Source organism: Syzygium oleosum, unplaced genomic scaffold, assembly GCF_021117445.2.
Source record: "Syzygium oleosum isolate NSW1041296 unplaced genomic scaffold, Sole_v2.1 Sole_v2.29, whole genome shotgun sequence".
NCBI classification, from domain to species: domain Eukaryota; kingdom Viridiplantae; phylum Streptophyta; class Magnoliopsida; order Myrtales; family Myrtaceae; genus Syzygium; species Syzygium oleosum.
Window position 1 is genome coordinate 961,205 of NW_026607513.1, and position 20,489 is coordinate 981,693.

The 20,489-nt window shown below is 41.9% G+C and overlaps 1 protein-coding gene across 2 annotated transcripts; it reads right to left on the reverse strand.

The window, feature by feature from the left end:
* Positions 1-13,207: 13,207 nt before the first annotated feature.
* LOC115664247 (alpha-farnesene synthase-like) lies at positions 13,208-16,906 on the reverse strand. Of its 2 annotated transcripts, XM_030586198.2 has the most exons (7): positions 16,672-16,905; positions 15,948-16,212; positions 14,853-15,225; positions 14,391-14,609; positions 14,168-14,309; positions 13,813-14,061; positions 13,208-13,646 (listed from the first exon to the last, which is right to left on the reverse strand). In XM_030586198.2, the coding sequence occupies exons 1-7, from the start codon at positions 16,822-16,824 to the stop codon at positions 13,317-13,319; spliced, it is 1,731 nt and encodes a 576-aa protein (XP_030442058.2). In that variant the 5' UTR covers positions 16,825-16,905; the 3' UTR covers positions 13,208-13,316. The 2 variants fall into 2 exon arrangements, with proteins under 2 accessions (XP_030442058.2, XP_056159745.1); XM_056303770.1 differs by having other exon boundaries at positions 14,168-14,609; positions 16,672-16,906.
* Between the last annotated feature and the right edge of the window lie 3,583 nt (positions 16,907-20,489).

Below are 20,489 nucleotides of genomic sequence, written 5' to 3' on the forward strand. Positions count from 1 at the left end.
CAATATCAGCAGTTACAGCAACTGTTGGCTCTATAGGCTCCACCTCGCTACAAGCACCATCCGTGTCGATTACTTCACTAGTACCCGCTATCTCAGGAGTTTCTGGTTGCAACTCCACCTCAAGCTGAACACCGTCCAGATCCGTATAAACACTGCTATTAACACTCCTAACCAGAAGTACTGGAGACTCGTCAAATGTAACTTCTCTACTGATAATAGGTGAATTTAATTCCGGGCACCACAACTTATAGCCCCGCTCACCTTGTGCATAACCTAGGAACATGCACTTCATTGTCCTTCCATTCAGCTTACCATCACTAACTCGAACATAACATGGACAACCAAATATTCTCATAACAGAATAATCAGCAACGTTACCTGACCACACTTCTTCGGGAGTCCGACATTCAAACGCAGTCGATGGGGATCTATTCTTCATATAGCTCGCCGTACTAAGCGCATCCGCCAGGAATCTCCTAGCCATACCAGCACTAGAGAGCATTTTATGGGCCGTCTCTAGTAATGTTTTGCTCATCAACTCTGCAACCTGTTGTGGTTCAATGGCACTAGTGCGGTGTTTCATTATGCCTTCCTTTATGCAGAATTCGTTTAACAGCTTTGAGCAAAACTCCATGCTACTGTCAGTCTGCACCTGCTTGATCGTTTTACCAGTCTTCTTTTCGATCAAAGCTCTCAACTGCATGATCCTAACAACAGCATTAAACTTGTGCCTTAGCACAAACACCCAAGTCTTCCTCGAGTAGTCATCAACAACTGTTAGCATAAATCTGGCACTCTTCCTTGAAGGAAATCGCGACAACCTGCGAACATCTAAGTGAATCAATTCTGCAATTCCCGTGGTTTCTCTGACAACCGTATTAAACTGCACTTTCCGCCGTTGATCTAAATCACAGCACCTGCATATATTCAGTTCGTTAGCCACATAACCACATAGCAAATTTCTTTCACTTAGAACCTTCAGGCTTCTCTCGCTAATGTGCCCCAAACGCATATGCCACAATTTAGACTCTCGAACCGATGCTTTCGACGTCTCCGCAGCGAATTCCGTCACTGTCTCACCTTGAAGCTCATACAGGCCACTACGCTTGATTCCTTTCATTCACCATGGCACCTCGAAGAACTTTTAGAACTCCACCTTCTGAATAATATCGACACCTAGCTGAATCCAGGGCACTCAAGGAAATCAGATTTTTCTTCAACTCTGGAACATGCCTCACTCCAGTCAATGTCCACACGATATCATCATGCATTCTAATTCTAACATCACCAACACCAATAACATCGCATTCAGAATTGTTCCCATACTGCACTTTACTACTATCCGTGCACTGATAAGTAGTAAACCAGTTCCTGTTTGGTGTAGCGTGAAAAGAACAACCAGAATCCATAATCCATCCGCCAAACGACGAATTATCAGTGACAGACAAGACATAATCAGCATCATCCGAATTACCATCAGCTATAGCTGCAACATCATCCGCAAAATCAACTCTAATTCCCTTACCCTTCTCGTTTTTCAGCTTAAGGCAATCCCTTCTAAGATGCCCCCTCTTGCCACAACTCCAACAGACAACACCATCGGCCCTAGCGACTTCGTCTATTCGAGTTCATACTACTTCGCTAACACGTGTACCAGTTCTTCCTCTATTTTCACCTACTAAAGCAGCAGATACATGTTCGCCAGATTCTCTTCTACGGATGTCCTCACTCAGAATTAAATCTCGAACACCATCAAACGTCAAACTTGTCGACCCAGAGGAATTACTAACAGCAGTAACAGTAGTATTCCAACTATCAGGCAATGAGGATAATAGAATCAAAGCACGTACCTCATCTTCAAAGTCAATCTCAAATGAATTCAATTGACTAACGATCACATTGAATGCATTAATATGATCAGCAACTGACGCACCTTCGCTCATCTTCAAATTAAACAGACGTCGCATCAAATAGACCTTGTTGATCGCAGAAGGCTTCTCGTACATGTCCGACAGGGCTTTCATCAAACCCGCAGTGGTTGTCTCTTTCACGATGTTAAACGCGACGTTACGTGCCAACGTCAGCCGAATAACACCCAAAGCTCGTCTATCCAGCAATTCCCAATCAGCTTGCTTCATCGTCTCTGGCTTCTCCCCGGACAAGGGCAAGTGCAGTTTCATCTGATATAGATGATCCTCAATCTGCATTTTTCAGAAACCAAAATCTTTCCCATCAAATCTGTCGATTCTCACTTTTCCTTCTTCTGTCACCATCGATTTGCTTCAACTCAGCCAAGTCTAGCTCTGATACCAATTGTTGTGGAAGCCAAACGATCGAACAATAAAATTGACAGAATAAGAAAATAAATCGGACACCAGATTTACGTGGTTCGGTCGTGATGACCTACGTCCACGAGGAGAGCAGCACGGAATTCCACTATAGATCAAGCGATACAACGGAGATTACAACCACACTCGAGTCACTCAAACACTCTCGGTGTTTCCCAAGCCTCAATTACACCCAACAACTCACGCAGTGTTTAGCCCCACAATTCCTCACGAAATAATCTCTCAATCTCGCAAAAGAATTATACACAAATCTTATCACAAGATTTAATCGCTACGAACACTTGAACTCTTGATGTAATTCCACGAACAAAATCACGAACCCACAACCAAGCACTCGCTTGCGGAGCGGCGCTTCAAGAAGTCTTTTCTTCTCTGGACATGGGCGACACAAAGACCAGCTCTGCACGCATCAACAATGCCCACGGCACACAAGCACTCACGAAAAGGCGCTTCAAGACAAGAAGTCCAACTTCAACAGGAAACATATATATATAAACTCCATGCATGTCCGAAAGGTCAAATTCAAAGTCCATGTGGGACTTTCCAATTTAAGACTTTTCGGTGGCCGAACTCCACCACATATTAGGAGAGCTAATTTCGTATATTTCCTTTTCCCTGTTTTCTTCGCTGATTCCAATTTCATATCAGGAAATATCCAATTTAACATATTCAGACCTCCACACAACTAATTTCGAGTCGGGTTTCGTTCACGGACTCAAACTCGAGACATATTTTCGACAGCTTTTATAGTTTGTGCATGTATTTTATTGATAGTTTAGGCTTTGGCCCATGAATAGCTATTGCCGATATATAATCTATTTATCTTATAATCGAGTGTTGTAATAGAAAGGTGGAAAGTGCTAATTATATAGTGAAATCATCTGCTGAATGTAATCATAGTTGAAGGGTGAACCGGGATATATCTTGTATCTCGATTTCTATTTCTCGTATTTACTTTCGATTTCGTTATATTTGTGTGCCTAATCCTAACAAAGTCCACTTTCTCTCGTACCGTTTGTTCCCCATCATTTCATCATTTGAGATATGACATTAATTTATGTTTTGAACGTCTCCAAGACACAAAACGTGGAATCATTTTCAATTCTTTCGAAATTTCTCAAAGTTTTTCCCCATAAATTTGGATGTACAATAGAAACTAACATTCTAAACGATAAAAGCGAACGTGCTCATTCTTAGAATAAACGGTTATGCATTTAATCTCGAAGGTATGCCAAAAACTTTGGAAAGAGTTCGCGCGTCACGTGGGACTGTCGGTGCTGTCGTGTCCTGCTGAACTGGAGCCACAGAAAAGGCATCCTAGAAGTGTGGGAGAGATGTGCCACTGTTTTCACGAGCGCTTCGATCCAACGTTGGATTGCGACAAGCGTCCAAGTTCCCCCTTCCAGAAGATGCTTGTCCATTCATGGCTACGCAAACGTAGCAGCCTGAAATCGAAACGTGTGGGCAACCTACGTATCCATTGGATTGTGTGCCACGCGTTATGGCCACATTCAGCTGATAATCTAATCTAGTGCGGTGAATCGAGTGACTATCTATCATCCTCCTCCCACTGTTTCGACACCGGCGAGGGCGGCCTCGCCTGAGGCCGGCGACCTCCGCCAGCCCCGGCTATGGCTGGCGGAGGAAGAAAAGAAAAAAAAAAGAAAAGGAAAAGGAAAAGAAAAAAAACACAAAAGGAAAAACAGAAAGAAAATAATAAAAAAATTAAAAAGTTACTGTTCCGGTGCCGGAACAGTAACTTTCTCGCCGGCCGGCAGGTATTTTGGCCGGCCGAGGACCCAGGTCCTTATTTGAGACTTTTTGGGCACTTCGGGTCCTTATTTGAGACTGATTGAGCACTTCAGGCCCTTATTTGACACAATGTTCACTTTGGACCTTTTTTTGAAAATTTGACCCCATTTAGGGACCTTAATTGGAATTTTCCCTTTGAGATATGACATCCAAACGTCTCCGGAACACAAAACTTAGAATCCTTTTCAATTATTTGGAAATATGTCAAAGTTTTTCTTCTTAAATTTGGACCTACAACAAGAATTAATATCTTAAGTGATGAAAGCGAACATACCCGTTTTCTTAGAATAAACAGCTAGGCAATCGATTTCGACTGTCACCGAATAAGCTTGCAACGATAGTGCAATGTGTCTGCGCGGCACATGGGAGTGTTCCCACTGCCGTCTCCTGCTAAACTGGAACCACAGAAAAGTCATCCATGGAGTGTGAGAGAGGCATGCCCTGATTTTTATGTGCGGATCGGTCCAACCTTGGACGATTTTCCATAGAAAATGCGTGTTCATCGTGAATTGTGGCAGGCGCCCAATGCATGTCCATTGATGGCTATCATAAATTAAACATATGAACAGCATAAAATTCAATTATTCACACATGATTCTAGGACCACACATGTATAATAAGCCGAATGAGAACGTGATGCACAATTGAATCTATTTATGTAGACATAACACCATCATAGCCATTGATACGATGGTATTGATTTATATAAACTATATCTATATTGATGGAGTTGTGGAGTTTGATAGAGACAAGTAATATTATAGGTGCGTTTGTTTCGTGAAAAATGCATCATTTCTGGAAAATACTTTCCAGAAAGTCATTTTCTAGGAAAATGAATTCGTTTTCCGATGTTTGGCTAAAACCTAAAAAAGACTTAGTATTTTCGGTTGTTTGGTAAAGAAAATATGATGGTGAAAATTATTGAAAAGATTTGTATTTTTTAAATTATTTTTATTTTGGAAAAAGAAAGGCCGGCGATCGGTGGAGGGAGGAAGAAGGAAAAATAAAATTAAAAAAAAAAAGAAAAAGAAAGAAGAGAAAAGAAAATTGACTAACAATGGCATAAATTGGATTTGGCAACAATAAAGAGGATCTGAACTAACATGCTCAGTGATGAATTGGATTTGGTGATAAAAAAATAAGGAGTAAATTGACTTGAATCGATAAAGCATGCATTCCCAGTATGTGTTGCTGCAATGCGTATACACTTTTCTAGATCTTTATGAGTAGAGAAAAAGCCACCAAAAATCACAAATATACACACTGTGACACATTTACCTTGAATTTTTTTGTGACATCAAAAACCTCAAACTATGCCCATTGTGACATATTTACCCTAAACTTTTTTTTTTGACATAAAAAATCTCAAACTTATACATACGTGACATATTTACCCTTCATCAAGGTTATGTCAAGTGATTTTTTAACCAAAACAACGTCATTTTTATTTTACTTGTCGCAAGCCTCCGGCGAGGTGCATCACCTAGGGGTTGGCTAATGGCTTACTAAGTTTAAACCTAGCTGTCAACCAAAAAAAAAGTTTAAACTTAGTTAGGGCTCTTCCAAGCCCATACCGATTTACAACTTGGTTCAAGTTCTTAACATGCAAATCAATTTTATCTCAGAGTTGCTATTAATCAGTTTTTGGTAGGTCTATTAGATACCCAAGTAAAGTATGGGAGATTTATTTTACTTCTACGAACTAGAGATTATGGATTCAGAGACTTGATTACGCTAGTTTATTCTAACGCCATTTCGATACTCTTTCATTTTTTTATTTTTGAAAATATGCATACATGTAGCTTGAATTAATTTTAAACATATCCACTAACATGCGAAGTGATCATGCGGATGCACAATCATTAACTTAACACTCAAATTATCAACTCGGTGAATAAATTGCAAAGATAGAAAGGGATTTACTTACCTCGAAGCAATGTAAGCATATGCAACAAATATTAATTAGACACTCATATTCAACTTTCGCACGGTAATTATTACAAAATTCCAATCAACTTTCTTTTTGGGTTTTTTCTTATTTAAATGAAAATTAAGCTTTATGTCATGCAATTTAACTAACTAGCCTAATTCTAATGACAAGCAACAAGTAATATGCAACTACTCTACAGGACGTGAAATCTAATTAAACGAACCTATCATGCAATTTCTAAATGTCATGCAAGTATCGAATTACATGACCTAATTCTATATGACATGCACATGATTTTTTTTTACATTTTATTAAAATTCATAATTGAAAATTAATAAAAATAAAAATCTATCTGAAGTGAGATATCGTCTATTTTAAGTTAGGAAATAGACTAACCTAAATCCTATCTTAACTTAGAAACTTGTCTCTGCAATTCAATTCAAAGATATTATCTAACCTAGATATTATTCCAACATGTATTCTAATTTAATTAATAAATCTAAACTATTCAATCATATGATTCTATCTAGAAAATCAATTCTAACCTACATAATATGCAATTTAATCTTTTTTGTATTTCAGGACAAGGAAAGCAATCAAAGTAAGATAAGCACCAAATCAGTCAAGATCATCAAAGATGTCGTCGAATAAAATCAAAGATGTCGAAATTTGACCCTTTCATGGGCTAAATTAGGCCTCATAATTTTAATAAATTTCAGCTCCAATTAAACAAGTCTACCTCAGTTCGAATTAAGGCTCATAACTTCCTTTTTCTTTTGAAATTTTCGACCCCTCCTGTCACGCCCCGCACCCTACGAGCGCGCGATTATCCCGCGATGGTCGTTCATTGAACGCGACGTCCCAGGACGCGTCGCCGACCCAACCCAAACATCAGAGATTAGGCACGCGCGGAAGCAAATAGAAACAACCCGGACAATTAATAATGACAAGGGGTAACAATAGCACAAAACAATAACTGTAATTCCTACACTTGGCAAATACATACAATGCTCATCAAAAGGGACAATGGTTCACGAACTTAACTCCTCTACAAAAGGGGAAACTCAAAATACGGGACACTCGACCCGTCCTCGATCTCCGAGATACCCTTGCAGCGTCTCCCATCACTCACGGTCGCGGATCTGAAATGGTTATATAATAACCGTGAGAACGAGTCTCAATAAGCAACCCCCTATACCCCACGTAGGCCAATGCGTACCCAGACAAGTCGTACATGCAAACTACCCCATAACATATAGAGTTCACATCATTATACTTACCTTGCCCTCGAATCACGAGCCAACCCTGCATATTAGTCCAAACAAGATAATGCAAAAATAGTTCATCATCATATCACGGTCACCCGGCACACGCAATCTCACTCGCATTCAACCAGCCCAGCCAAGCAAACCACACGTTCAACTGGTCAATTAAATCACACGCTCAACCAGCCAAATCAGTCACACGCTCAACCAGCCAATTCAGTCACACGCTCAACCAGCCAATTCAATCACACTCAAATCACATGCGTGTCCGAACATCTTTCTCACAACTCGCGCCACTGCGCCTCAAATTCATTCTCACAGGCACACAAGCCTCACAATTCGATCAATTCCAATGGCCGCCGTCAACACGTCCCAAGCCATACCATTCAATCAATTCCAGTGGCCGCCGTCAACACGTCCCAAGCCACACTTTCCTTTCACGGACCGCCGTCAACACGTCCCAAGTCCGTAGCCCTCCGATCAATCCGGGCTCAAATTCCAATGACCGACGTAAACACGTCCCGGTCCAACACACCTTTAACGGGCCACCGTCAACACGTCTCAAGCCCGAATCCATTTGGCACATCGGCCATTCATGCCTTCACACGGACCGCCGTCAACACGTCCCAAGTCCGTAGCCCTCCGATCAATCCGGGCTTAAAATCGACAGGCAAGCACACGCCAATCAATTCAATCAATTTCACGCCAATTCCACCAAGCAATCCATATTCACAACTTAGTCCAATTCACAATTCGCCACCTCAATCCACAAACCCGACGTTCAAGTCGGCCACGCACACTCACCCAAATCAAACATATTATTTAATCCAATTCAAATAGCACAATTATATAGCAATATAATTAAATTAAACCGTGCCCTAACCGTTCTAAACCCGAGACAAGTCTATAAGTACCCACGTACAAATCCAATTCACATCACAGCCCATTCCACCTACCCACAAATCCGTCATTCACGCCTACCACATACGAACATCAAGCCCACCCACGAATGCCACAACAATATTATCAATTAGCCCACCATAATTAGTCATTAATTAAGCCCCACAATTCTCACAATTTAATCTATTAATTACGCATGCACAAAAATTGCCCACAGACCACGTTTAGCCCCTAAACCGATACTAATTATCCCCTAGACAAGTCTAATAATACCCAATGTACTAGGTAAGGTTTAGGAAGTCACTTACTTGGTTTTGGCTCGGAGAAAATCGGCTCGGGCCTAAAATGGCCCGGGTGAACAAGGCTTGAACTAGGCGCGGGCATGGGTCAACGGGCGCGGTGGCCGGCCAACGCGGGCACAATGGCCGGACGGCGCGCCTGGCGCGCGGGCGCGGTGGCCGAACGGCATGCCCTGGCGCACGGCGAGTTGAACGGGCGAGGTGCCCGGGCTGAACGGGCAAGGCGCCGGGCCATGGCCGGGCGACGCGCCTGGTCGGACGGGCACGGCGCCGGCAAGCTCGGCCACGGCCCGGGACGCTCGACCGGCGAGCTCGAGCACGGCCGGGCACGCCACGGCGAGTTGCTCCGGCGGGTGGCTGGCCGGCAAGCCGGGCTGGCCGGGACGACGGCCGGACGGCGACGGAGGCGAGCTACGGCGGCGGCAGCAGCTGGCCTACGGCCGGGCGAGCTCGGGCAAGCTGGCCGGCGAGCCGGGCTAGCTGACCGGCTGGCCGGGCCTGGTTGGCTGGCCGGCGAGGCGACACGACGGCGGCAACGGAGACTGTAGGGGAGAGGAAGAAAGCAGAGCCGAGCTCGCGCGCTCGGGAGGGGGAGGAAGGCAGCGCTGGGCGGAGCCGCTGGCGACGCGGCGGCTCGACGACGGCGAGAGGAGGACGGCGGCGACGGCGACCGGCGGGGCTGCTGGCTGGGCGGAGGCGGCGGTGGCGGCCGAGCTGGCCGGAGGCGGGGAGGAGTCATGCGGAGGTGGACGGGAGTCTGGGGGAGAGAGGAGCGACCGGGCGACGGGGCGACCGACGGGACTGCTGGCGGTTGGCGAGCGGCGGCGCAGCTCGGTCGGAGCGACGGCGGCGCGAGGCGGTCGGGCGGAGGAAGAAGCAGAAGCAGAAGCAAGGGTCGGGGGCAGAAGAGACGAAGAAGAAGAGGAAGGGAAGAGGGAGAAAAGAAAAAGAAAAAGAAAAGAAAAGAGGAGAGAGAAGGAGGAGACGTGAGCGGAAAAGAAGGGAGAGGGGACGTCTGCATGCATGGGCAGACATGCGCAGGCGCGGCAGAAGGAGGAGAGAGAGAGAGAGAGAGAGAGAGAGAGAGAGAGAGAGCAATGATCGCGATCCAACGGTCACGATTCGAACCCGAAAACTATCCCACGGTCCACAAAAATCCTAATTATAATTTAGGAAAAAGGGCCAAAAGAAAATAACCCAAAACACACTACGAGGGAGGTCTATTAGTCCAAATTCGCACCCGGTCAAAAACTCCCATTTTTCCATTATTCCTGACAATCTCAACGCTAGCTACGATAATATTGACACCATCCAATTTATTTCGTCCTGAAACTCCCGAAAATCGACTGCCAAGTTCGAGGTCTAAATAACGGCCAAATTCGATCGAATGCGATTCTAGCGAAATCTCAAGATTTAAAAATAATAACCGGGAGTGATCAGTTCCCGGGCGAGATTTTTACTATAAGCGCACTGACGAAATACCCGTTTTATAAATCCCAAAAATGGGCCAAAATTCGGAATGTCACACCTCCCCTCCTTCACTGCCCGAATTTCACTTGTTGTGGGCCCTTGTCCATGCGACTAATTCAGGTCCATTTACTATTGCCGGTCCAATTAAAATACAATGAATTAAATTGCTCCTTAAAACTATATGCTATGCAATTTAATTTTAATAATTTTTTTAGGGGTTAAAAATTATCCCCAATTTTCTATGCAATTAATTCTAAATGGTTGGCTAAAATTTAGGTGTCAACATCACTTAAGTCAACTGGGCGCGCCATGTCAACACCATTTACCTTTCGACGTCCATGTAAGCAGATTTTTAATAGTGCTCATTGATAGAACCCTGACGGAAGGTAAATATGTCACACAAGTACATGTTTGGGATTTTTGGTGTCACTGAAAAAAGTTTAGGGTAAATGTATCACAGTAAGCATAGTTTGGGGTTTTTGGTGGCTTTTTTCCTTATAAATATTACAATTTATAAGTTTTCTCTACTTTTTTACTTTATTAACTTCCGGTTTTTTATTGTGCTAATTTACTTTTTTAATTTGATATGAAATTTTTCAGTAGCATGACACATGAAGAGCTTAAAGTGGGTTATATATGTGAGTACAAGTTTTCTTAGGTTGGATTAAATATGGATGTATTTTAGTAAAATGGATCGGGTCGCATGTGGATCGGATATGGCTTGGGCCGGCTTTGGATCACTAAATTTGTATTGCATATGAATGGATTGAAATGGGTTAAATAGGTTAAGTTTTTTTTTTTTTTGGGGGTCATAAACTAGTATATTTATTTAATCATAAGAAGTTTGTGGATACATTCCATGGGCGTCAAAACATAGTAAATCCCAAAGACCCGGAGGAGGATAAAGAACCCAATTACTCGGTAAGCTATTTCTCCTTTGGGCTTTAGCGACCCAATTAACCACCCTATTTGCTTCTTTACTGATATGGGCCAAATTTAGCTTCAAATAGGGCTTGCACAGCTGTTGGGCTTCGCTGATAAGCAGAGGGAGTTCCCAACTGATTTATTGAAATTATGTCTTGAGTTTGAATCCGAAGCAAAAATCTACATTAAAAAAAAAAGAATTCAAGGCCAAGTTTCGGAAATTAGCTTTCCGAATGAAGATGGAATCTATGGCTTGAAATAGGAAAGTCCATCAGAACGGCCAACGTGGACATTGAGATAGACATTGACTCGGTCAACAATGGATCAGAGAAAGAAGAAATAAAATATATGGAATTATTCTTTGCTTTAATGCAGGAGATTAGGAAATTGAGGAAAGTCCAACTTGGACTTTGGGTTGACCGTGTCTCAGTGATTTGTATTCCTAATTGAATTCGGCCAATGGACGTCCCTTCGGAAATATATACTTGAACTAGGCCAGCAGATTACGGAGCAGTGAAGCACCGTTCAAACGAGCGCTTGGCAGTCGTGGGTCTTTCTTCGGAAAATTACATCCAAGAATTCGAGTGTTCAAGTCGTGAAAATCTTGTGTAAGATTTGTGTATAATTTTTTCGTGAGATTGAGAGATTATTTCGCGAGGAATTGTGGGTCTAAACACTACGTGAGTTATTGGGTGTAATTGGGGTTTGAAAAACACACTGGGGCTAAACATTGCGTGAGTTATTAGGTGTAGTTGGGGCTTAGGAAACATTTAGAGTGTTTACGTAACTCGAGTGTGGTTGTAATCTCCGTTGTATCGCTTGATCTATAGTGGAATTTCGCCCTGCTCTCCCCATGGACATAGGTTACTACGACCGAACCACGTAAATCTGGTATCTGATTTATTTTCTTATTTTGTCAATTTTATTGTTCAATCGCTTGGCTTGTGCTTAATCTGTGAGTCCACTCATCAAATCCAACTGATCTGTTTCAATCTCCAGCTCTTCTCCCGATCGAACGACAAAGTACTTTAGGGTTTGGACCAAGGCTGTCGCTTCTGCCATTGCCGCTGATGAAGCTTTGATCGATCGAGCGAACCCGTCCACTAAGCATCCATTGTGGTCTCTACATATAGCAGCAATAGTTCCTTCGCTCGTTCCTTCCAGATAAGCACCGTCAATGTTGATTTTTAGCTTTCCTCTCTCCGGTGGTCGCCACTGCTGAGAAGCAATTGCTGATAAAGCTTCTTCTTATTTCTTCCCAGGAAGCCATCTTGTGCAATTTCGAAGTAATGAGTGAGCATTCTCCACTGTACGCTCGGGATCTATTTGAAACTAAATAGGTTAAATTGGGTCAGACCATTTTCGATACTATTCAACCCACCCATTTGATGGCATTGGTGACAGTTAACATGTTACCACTTTTTACGGTATCGACTCTTCAGGCTTAAATTCTGAATGAAAGCCAACAAGCGATAAACACATGAAGCGATGAGTTGGGGACGAAGTCCCCACTCCACACATTCATAAATTTTCATTTCTGAGAAATGGGAAACTACAGTTATGACTAAGTTGGGTCAAGCCGACACTGTCTTATCATCTGACTTCAAGTTGAATATATTGGATTGGATACTCTTTTTAAATCAATTCCAGCTCGACGGAGGTTGATTTTGCACATGTTTAGTCAATGCGGGTTGCGAATTCAGATTCGTGCTTGTCGTTTTCACCATGTCATACAACATAAAATCCAAATCTACTAATTATAGGAAGCAGATTCTAGCGACAGAGACCTGATGACCAACTTTCAAGGAAGACCCCAGAATCAAAGTTTCAGACCAAGGAGTGGTTTACAGCTTTGACAGTCAAAAAGCAACATGTCCTCATTTCGACAAAATTTAACCTTTTTACCGTTTCTCATGCCGCCAATAAATGCACTAGCATTTGACTCAAAGGCTTCGTGTTAGTGGATAATGGATCCCACCAATAAAACCTCACAAATCATCCTACAACAAGAGGAGAAAGTATGAGAAACGCATTCATTTTCCCAAACCCAGTATTTTTTACGGTGTGATTGACTTGATTCAATAGAATAAGTCTCATCATGATTTTGATTCTATGGAGTGCATCATTCGATGTCGCATCGGATATGAATGGTCAAGTTATTATGATCTTGAGTATTTCTTTTGAGAGTGCAATTCACGTGGATCAAATCAAGTAGGCACGTGGATACTTTGGGTAATATTGTAAGCTGGACATCATGCAGAGATTTGACCATTGTAGACCCAAGTGAATTATTTTGCAGCTTATAATACAATTTGCGTATAGTGCTCAACCTTTTGACTAGCAGTAGCTAGTCTAGCTTACGGACTTGCTATGCGATTACACTTGTGCTAATATCTAAGTCGAGAGCGAGAGGCTCGACCACTGCAGATAGAATTTGCCGCCGGATATCGCCATCCTGGACACCAAACCCATCTCCAAACTGGTAAAGCATATGAGCAACACGAGCCGCGTTCACGGTGACATCAATGAAGGGTCGGACAGACGGCGTCTGGGCATTGCCGAAGAAATGAGCATTAATGCTTTTCCATGCTCCGTTTATCAATTCCTTGATGTGCTTCCTAGCGACATCTTCCGGAACATTCGCTTCCCGCATGTAACACGCCACTGCTGATGGAGCATCTCCTCTGTCTCTTTCAGCCTAATTGAACAAGTAAATCAATTTAATGTGTTTATCAGATTCGATTTTCTTGATTTCATTACACCACATGTCGTGTTAGTACAAGATTTTTCCGCGAGCTAAGAATTTGTAACATCATGTAAAATTCAGTTGGTTTATAACTTCTGCACAGAAGTTTGATAATTACCGTTGACGTTCCAAGGTCGTTGCACAGTCGAATTATCATGGACACATTGTAAATCAGATCCTTGTTTCTCTCTAGCAAATCTGCTACATCCTCCAATTTCATATGTCCCACAAAGAAATAAGCGTGAGACAAGATCAGTGGTCCTGAAGCTGATGTCCATGCATTGCTCAAATACTCTTCCAACGATGGTGTGTAGCCCAATTTGTCCCACTTTGCTTCAGTAAGTAATGCTTTGCAAAAGTCTGCCCACTGGGAAAAAAAAAATACTTAATCAGAGATGATCAATTATGAAGGACAAAATTAATTAGGGTGACATATGCATGTATATGCAATAATCCACAAGTTTTTTGCTTACGCCTTTCGTGAGATGTGGTAGCACTCGATGCCAATCTTCATCCTTGCCAATATCATAAGCGATCTCGTGATTAACATCATGAAGCGCTCGGAAACAGACCTTCATGCACTCGGGAAGCTGTTGAATCTGCTCCGAGTCCCATCTAGAAGCATCAGATTTTCCAGTTAGCGAAAATAAACTCAACAGAGACAAAAGGAAGAGATTGGGAGGCATCGTGGCCAACCTGGTAATGGCGCCGGTGAAGCATTCTAGCTCCTCCAATGAACCATAAAGGTCGTAGACATCGTCGATCACCAGTATCAAGATGATGACTTTGGTGAGAGATTTGCGAAGCGAGCTGAACCGTCGTTCCTGAGAGAGTCCAAGGGCACACAAGAAACTCTCAACCAGCCGATCCCTCGTGAAGTCCACATGCTCGATAAGTCCCAGATCCCTCCACCACCTGAATTTTCCGAAGCAACTAATCAGAATCAAAAGCCAGGAAAATCACGTCATATCTGGTACAGATATCTTCAAAATAGGCACATTCCCAGGATGAATTTAGGCCATATATATCATGACTGAGTTCGTCGTGTTTTAATCCTGACATGAGTCGAAGATAGAACATGACATCTTTTAAACAAATGACCTTGTTTGAATGAGTCGCTGCATTTTCTACATCATTTGTGAATTCTCTTAAAATTACCTGGATATCTCTCTAAGATCTCTTTGATGTGTGGCTTGAACCGTGTTAAAATTGAGCTTGGCAAGCTCAAGCAGATTACTTTGCTTGTCCTCCTGTTGCTCGTGCATGTCGATTTGTGATTTGATGTCAAACCACTGGACCCTCCAGTGCATCGAAAGCTCCAAACCATGGACGGCGCGTTTCAAGAGCTGACCGTCCAAACCGGAGACTCTCTCTTGGAGAATCCCAGTTGAGAAGGCTTTCGCTTCATCCAAAATGTTTTCGCCTTCCAAAGCCAGATGTGAAGCCTCAAGAAGCTCTATCATAGCTTCAACATCTTTGCAATTGCTTATGTTGAATGCGTTGCTTCCTTCTTTGAAGAGCCTTAATTCATCTGATTACAAAATGAAAGTCGAAGATTTATGACCGGACAGAACCGAGAATAATTGCTGATAATACTAACCATACTCACTATTACTCAATATTATAACTACAATGACTGATGACTCAGAAGATACCATTGTAAAGGAGTGAAAACGACATATAACTTTGAGTGGCTTGTATGCATCCAATGTCATAGTACCTCTTTGTGGACGAAACTTTCTTCACCGTCTAGTCCACAGATAAATTTTCTTTTATAGTCCTTTCTCAAGAGTTATGAAGCGTTTTTCAGTAGAACCAAGTCTAGATAGGTATGTCGATTGCAAGACATTTCCAGTATGGTGAACTAAAAATTCAATTGTAATCTCAACAAGTGATATAGAAGCTGATGGGTGTCAACTTTTCAATGATATCTCCAGAAAGAATTTCATAAATCATAGAATTTAGGTGAGGCTCGTCATCACATTAATAACGAGTGGAAAATCACATCAAGTTTTGTCAATACATATTTGGAGCTGTTGATGTCTATGATTTAGACTAATTGCTCATGCAATCTCTCCATTAACTGATTAACAGTAATTCTAAGGATATTAGGACCGGTATGGAAGGAACCAACTTTATAGAGTAATCTTTAGTAGCTATAGGATTATTTATTGTTTTATTTGATTTCTGTTGTGATCTGATAGTAACATCTCAGACGAAGGAAATCACACACATCCATATTTAGAACTTTACCTTGCGAAACGACATGGCCATGCTGTCTAAGGAGTCTACACCGAAGTGCACTGGCATAGAGATGATCTTCCATGGTGAAAACGCCGTTGTTGATGGATGCAAGTGTTTCAAGAGCTTCTTTTATTTCATTCTCAAAAAGGTTGGACAACCCCAGTTTTGTCATGCTGTCAATTAACTCTAACTTGGCGAGTGAATCGACCTCTTCCGATAACATTGGCTTTACTTCCTCCACGAGCCGTTCCACCCGTTCTTTAATTCCGTCTTTCTGCAGGATTGAGTTGAATTCGTTAGATCGAAATCTACCTTGAAAAGTCCTCAAATAATTCAATCTATAGAGCAATGCCAAGATGTTTTGATTTTAGTACATACATATGTAGAGCTATATGAATTGGTTTTATACATTATATGTTAGTTATAGATCAAGTCTGGCTGTGATGGCCGATATATATGATAACATTGACCAAAACTTTAACAATGCTAGCTACATTTAATAGGTAATATCATGAATTGTGATGTTACAAATCAATTTGGAGCAAAATACTATTTCAAACATCAATCTCATGTGCAAATACTTGCGTGCTTGCATGCCAATGTCCGTTCGCTCGTGTGAGGAAGAGAGATGGCTAGAATCAAAGAGGACAATAAAAAAAAAGAACAAGGTCAATAATTAACGACCAAATTAGCTCAAACTCATTAGTGCGGAAGGTACAAATTATAATCTTACGTGGTCGTGTTTGCTGTTAAGCGACTGGAGGAAATCGTATTTCCAAATGTTAGGCTTATAATTGGCCGATCTTCTTTGATGCATCGTGTCCACGACTTCCGGCAAATTCGCTTGGCATGTTTGGAACTGGGTTTGTTCTGCGGTGTACTCCATGACGGGTGAGTGAAAGTTGAGAAGATTGGTCAGATCACGAATTTGTACAAGTTTTATGATGGAATGAGTGCGAGTTTCGTTGAGCACAATCCTTCGATTTATATAGGCGAGTCCGAGTCCGAGTGTGAGTGTCGATGGGGCTTGAGAGTGACTGTTAAACTAGCGAATATCCCCTACCACACGTATTTATCACGTTGAAAACACGACACGACCTCATAAAACCAAACCTTAGAGGCCAGTTAAGGTTGGGCCAAACAAAACTAGATGAATCTATAAATGCCCAACCGGCAAAACGCAATAGGTTGTGGAAAGTTTTTGTGTAGGATCCCCACACTCTATGGTGTTACAAGTTAGGCAATTAATCATCGTTTGTGTGATGAATATGTCTCAAGATTGAAATCATTGAACGAAACCCGAGTTCGTATTGGAGTCCGTCTTGCGGGTTTAATATAAGTTTTCTAAAAAGGGTTTTTCTGGCTTTGTGCCTTGGTGTGTGCCAAGAACGTGTAGAAAAATTTTTCGGGATAATTACAAAAAAAAAATTCTTAAACCTATTGTATTTGCGCTAATTCAGTTATAAATCTTTCAATTATGTCAATTTAGTCCTAAACCCTTTACAGTTTTGCTAATTGAGTCCATCTGGCTAATTTTAGCCAAAAAACACTGACGTAGACGTCGGCCATCCTACGTGGCACGACTAGCGCTGACGTGAACATTTTTTAATAATATTTTAATAATTTTTTCAATTTTCTTTCTTCTTTCATTTCTTTCTTTTTTCCTTCCTTTTTTTTTTTTCACAGTGGCGAGCAAGGGTCGCCGAAACTCGCCGAACACTAGGCGAGAAACGTGAAGCCCTCGCTAGCCACCGGCAAGGGTCACGGCCCTCACCCGGCCTCGCCCAGATCTAACGAGACCGGATATAGCTTCATGGCCGGCAAATCACCATCTCGACTGTACAAATCATTCTCGTAATCGCAAACGCCGAAGACAACACCATCGTCTCCATTGCTAGCGATCCGATTCGTGGCGTTACCACCACCAGAGAACAGAAACTCATCGCATGGTTCACGTTCTGCCTCTCTTCGCCATCCGATACCATCCAAAACAATTGCGAATCAAGGAAAGATCGAATGAGCAGACAAGCATATGGCAACGTCCAAGTCAATGACCAAAAAAGAGAAAAGGAGCAGAAAAACTTCACGAATGTGCAAAGCGGACAATGGCGAAACCGGAAACGAATTCGAGGTTCGATCTCGATGGCAGAGAGAGAGAGAATGCAATCACAAGAGGACAACTTTGGGGGAAGATGGAAACCCTAGATTGGAGCACAAGGTAGAGAGAGAGGTGATGATTATATCTTTTGGTTTCACTTTCGCCCAGATCTGCCCAGACCATCATGAGGCGCGGCCACGAGCGAAGGCGACCATGGCCTTACCAGCCGTGGGCGAGGTCGCCTTAGCTCGCGGCCGGCGAGACCATGGCAAGGCTAGCCTTGCCTAGATTTGGGCGAGGCCATGCGAGGCACCCCAGCTGGCGAGCGCTTCGTGGCCCTAGCCTTGCTCCGGTTACACTCACTAGTCACAGTAGGCTAAAAAAAAAGGAAGGAAAAGAAAAGGAACAGAAAAGAAAAATTAAAAAATTATTAAAAGATTCCAAAAATTATAAAAAATATTATTAAAAATTATTCATGTCAATACAGTTATGCCATATAGGACAACCAACGTCCACGAATTACTGGCCAAAATTGGCCGAATGGACTCAATTGGCAAAACATGAAAATGTTTAAAATTAAATTAGCACAATTGAATGGTTTAAAACTGAATTGGCACAAATGCAATAGGTTTAGGATTTTTTGGGTAATTTTTCCAAAATTCTTCTCATGAGTTTTGTTGACTTTGCACCTAAATTGAAGAAACCTTTTGTCACGAGATTAACTTTGTAAAATTGAGAAATTGTTTTGTTAACAATTGTGAGAGCTAAACACTATACCAATTACTGGAAACATTCGAGTAATTTGAATCTATTCGTAATACCCGTTAAATTGCTTGATCTATAATGAAATATTGTGCTTCTCTTCTTGGAGTAGTTCACACGCACCGAACTATGTAAATCTAGTGTCTAGTTTACTTTTCTATTTTCTAGTTTATTATTGTCGAATGACATGTTTTTTCGCAACAAATTGCACTTGTTCGGTCGTTAATTTCTTGGCGTGATTCAATATGAGACTGGTAGAGGATCCGTGCGTTCCACAAAATTTGAAAAATTAGTTTCTATGCTTTTCTCTATGAAATTACATGCCAAATTTGTTGTGATTTCCGTGACTATGTTCCCTTTGGTTGAATTATTCATTTTCTTTAATCTAAATTTTCTTGCATATAAAAATAAGGAATAAGTGCATTGGAAGTTCTAAAACTTGTCATGAAAATGCAATTGAGTCTTAAAATTTTCAAAAAGTACAATTAAGTCCTAAAATTTATCTCGAAAGTGCAATCTAGTTCTAAAACTATCAAAAAGTGCAAAGAAGTCCTAAAAATTGTCAATTTGATTCAATTAAGTCCTTCTATTGATTGCATTTTTTGAAAATTTGAAGACTCGATTGCACTTTCGTGATAAGTTTTAGGACTTGATTGTACTTTTTGAAAGTTTTAGGACTCAATTGCATTTTTGTGACAAGTTTTAGAATTTGCAATATACTTATTCCTAAAAATAACAAGTTATCTTTCACATACAAGTATATATGGATTTTCTTCGCAATGAATTATTATGTATAAATGGAAATAATGATTTTTTTTTGCTCATTGATTATGCTAAACTTAGAAGGCTATAAGGTTAGTTAAACCTCATTAGGCTAAATGAACAAGATGAATAAATGCCCAAAACTAAAAAATATGGGGGACAAAGTCACATGTCGATAATAATTTTCAACGAGGACTGACCATCCTGACGTGTCTATGCTCTTTTCAACCTAATACGAGCAACGTAAGTCACATGTCTACAGTGATGTTTCACTCGATGGATAACGATTTGAGTCGACGACGACGTGTTGACCATGGACATACGTAATTAGAGCAAATAGCAAGAGAATTCTATCCCGTAATTTCTCTCTCCATGAGTACAACCATTTGGGGTGGTCGATGATCAATTGTCTCGACTGGGAAATTTAAAGCATTGCGAAAGTGATGGGAATCTCTATGATCAAAACATGATCGCGATATCACTTACTTACGGGATTATGAAGGGAAAATTGTCAAATCAGTCCTAAACCTATTGTACGGCGGCCAATTCAGTCCTAAACCTTTTAATTTTGCCAATTCAGTCCTAAACCTTTTAAATTCTTGCCAATTAAGTCCTTCCGACCAATTTTGACCGGCCGGCGCTGACGTGGCCGCCGGCCGTCCGGTCAACGCTGACGTGATAATTTTTAATTATTTTTTTTCAATTTTTTAATCTTTTTTTTTCTTTTTCTTCTTTTTTTTTCTGCTATCTCCCCTCTGGCCGGTCCGGTGACCGGCGGCCGGCCAGAGGGGAGGGCCGGCGAGGCCTCTGGCAAAGCTTGCCCCGCCGGCCACCGACGAGGGTGAGGGCGAGCCTCGCTGGCCCCTGGCTGGGCGAGGAGAGGTCGGCCTCGCCACGCCGTCACAACCCAGGCGACGGCGAGGCTCGAC

Excerpts from the sequence above, each read along its gene's own strand:
- LOC115664247 (XM_056303770.1), bottom strand. The coding sequence starts at position 16,824 with ATGGAGTACACCGCAGAACAAACCCAGTTCCAAACATGCCAAGCGAAT. Across the intron at positions 16,213-16,671 it reads TTAACAGCAAACACGACCAC|AAAGACGGAATTAAAGAACG; the intron begins GTAAGATTATAA and ends TCAATCCTGCAG. Across the intron at positions 13,647-13,812 it reads ACGACCTTGGAACGTCAACG|GCTGAAAGAGACAGAGGAGA; the intron begins GTAATTATCAAA and ends TTGTTCAATTAG.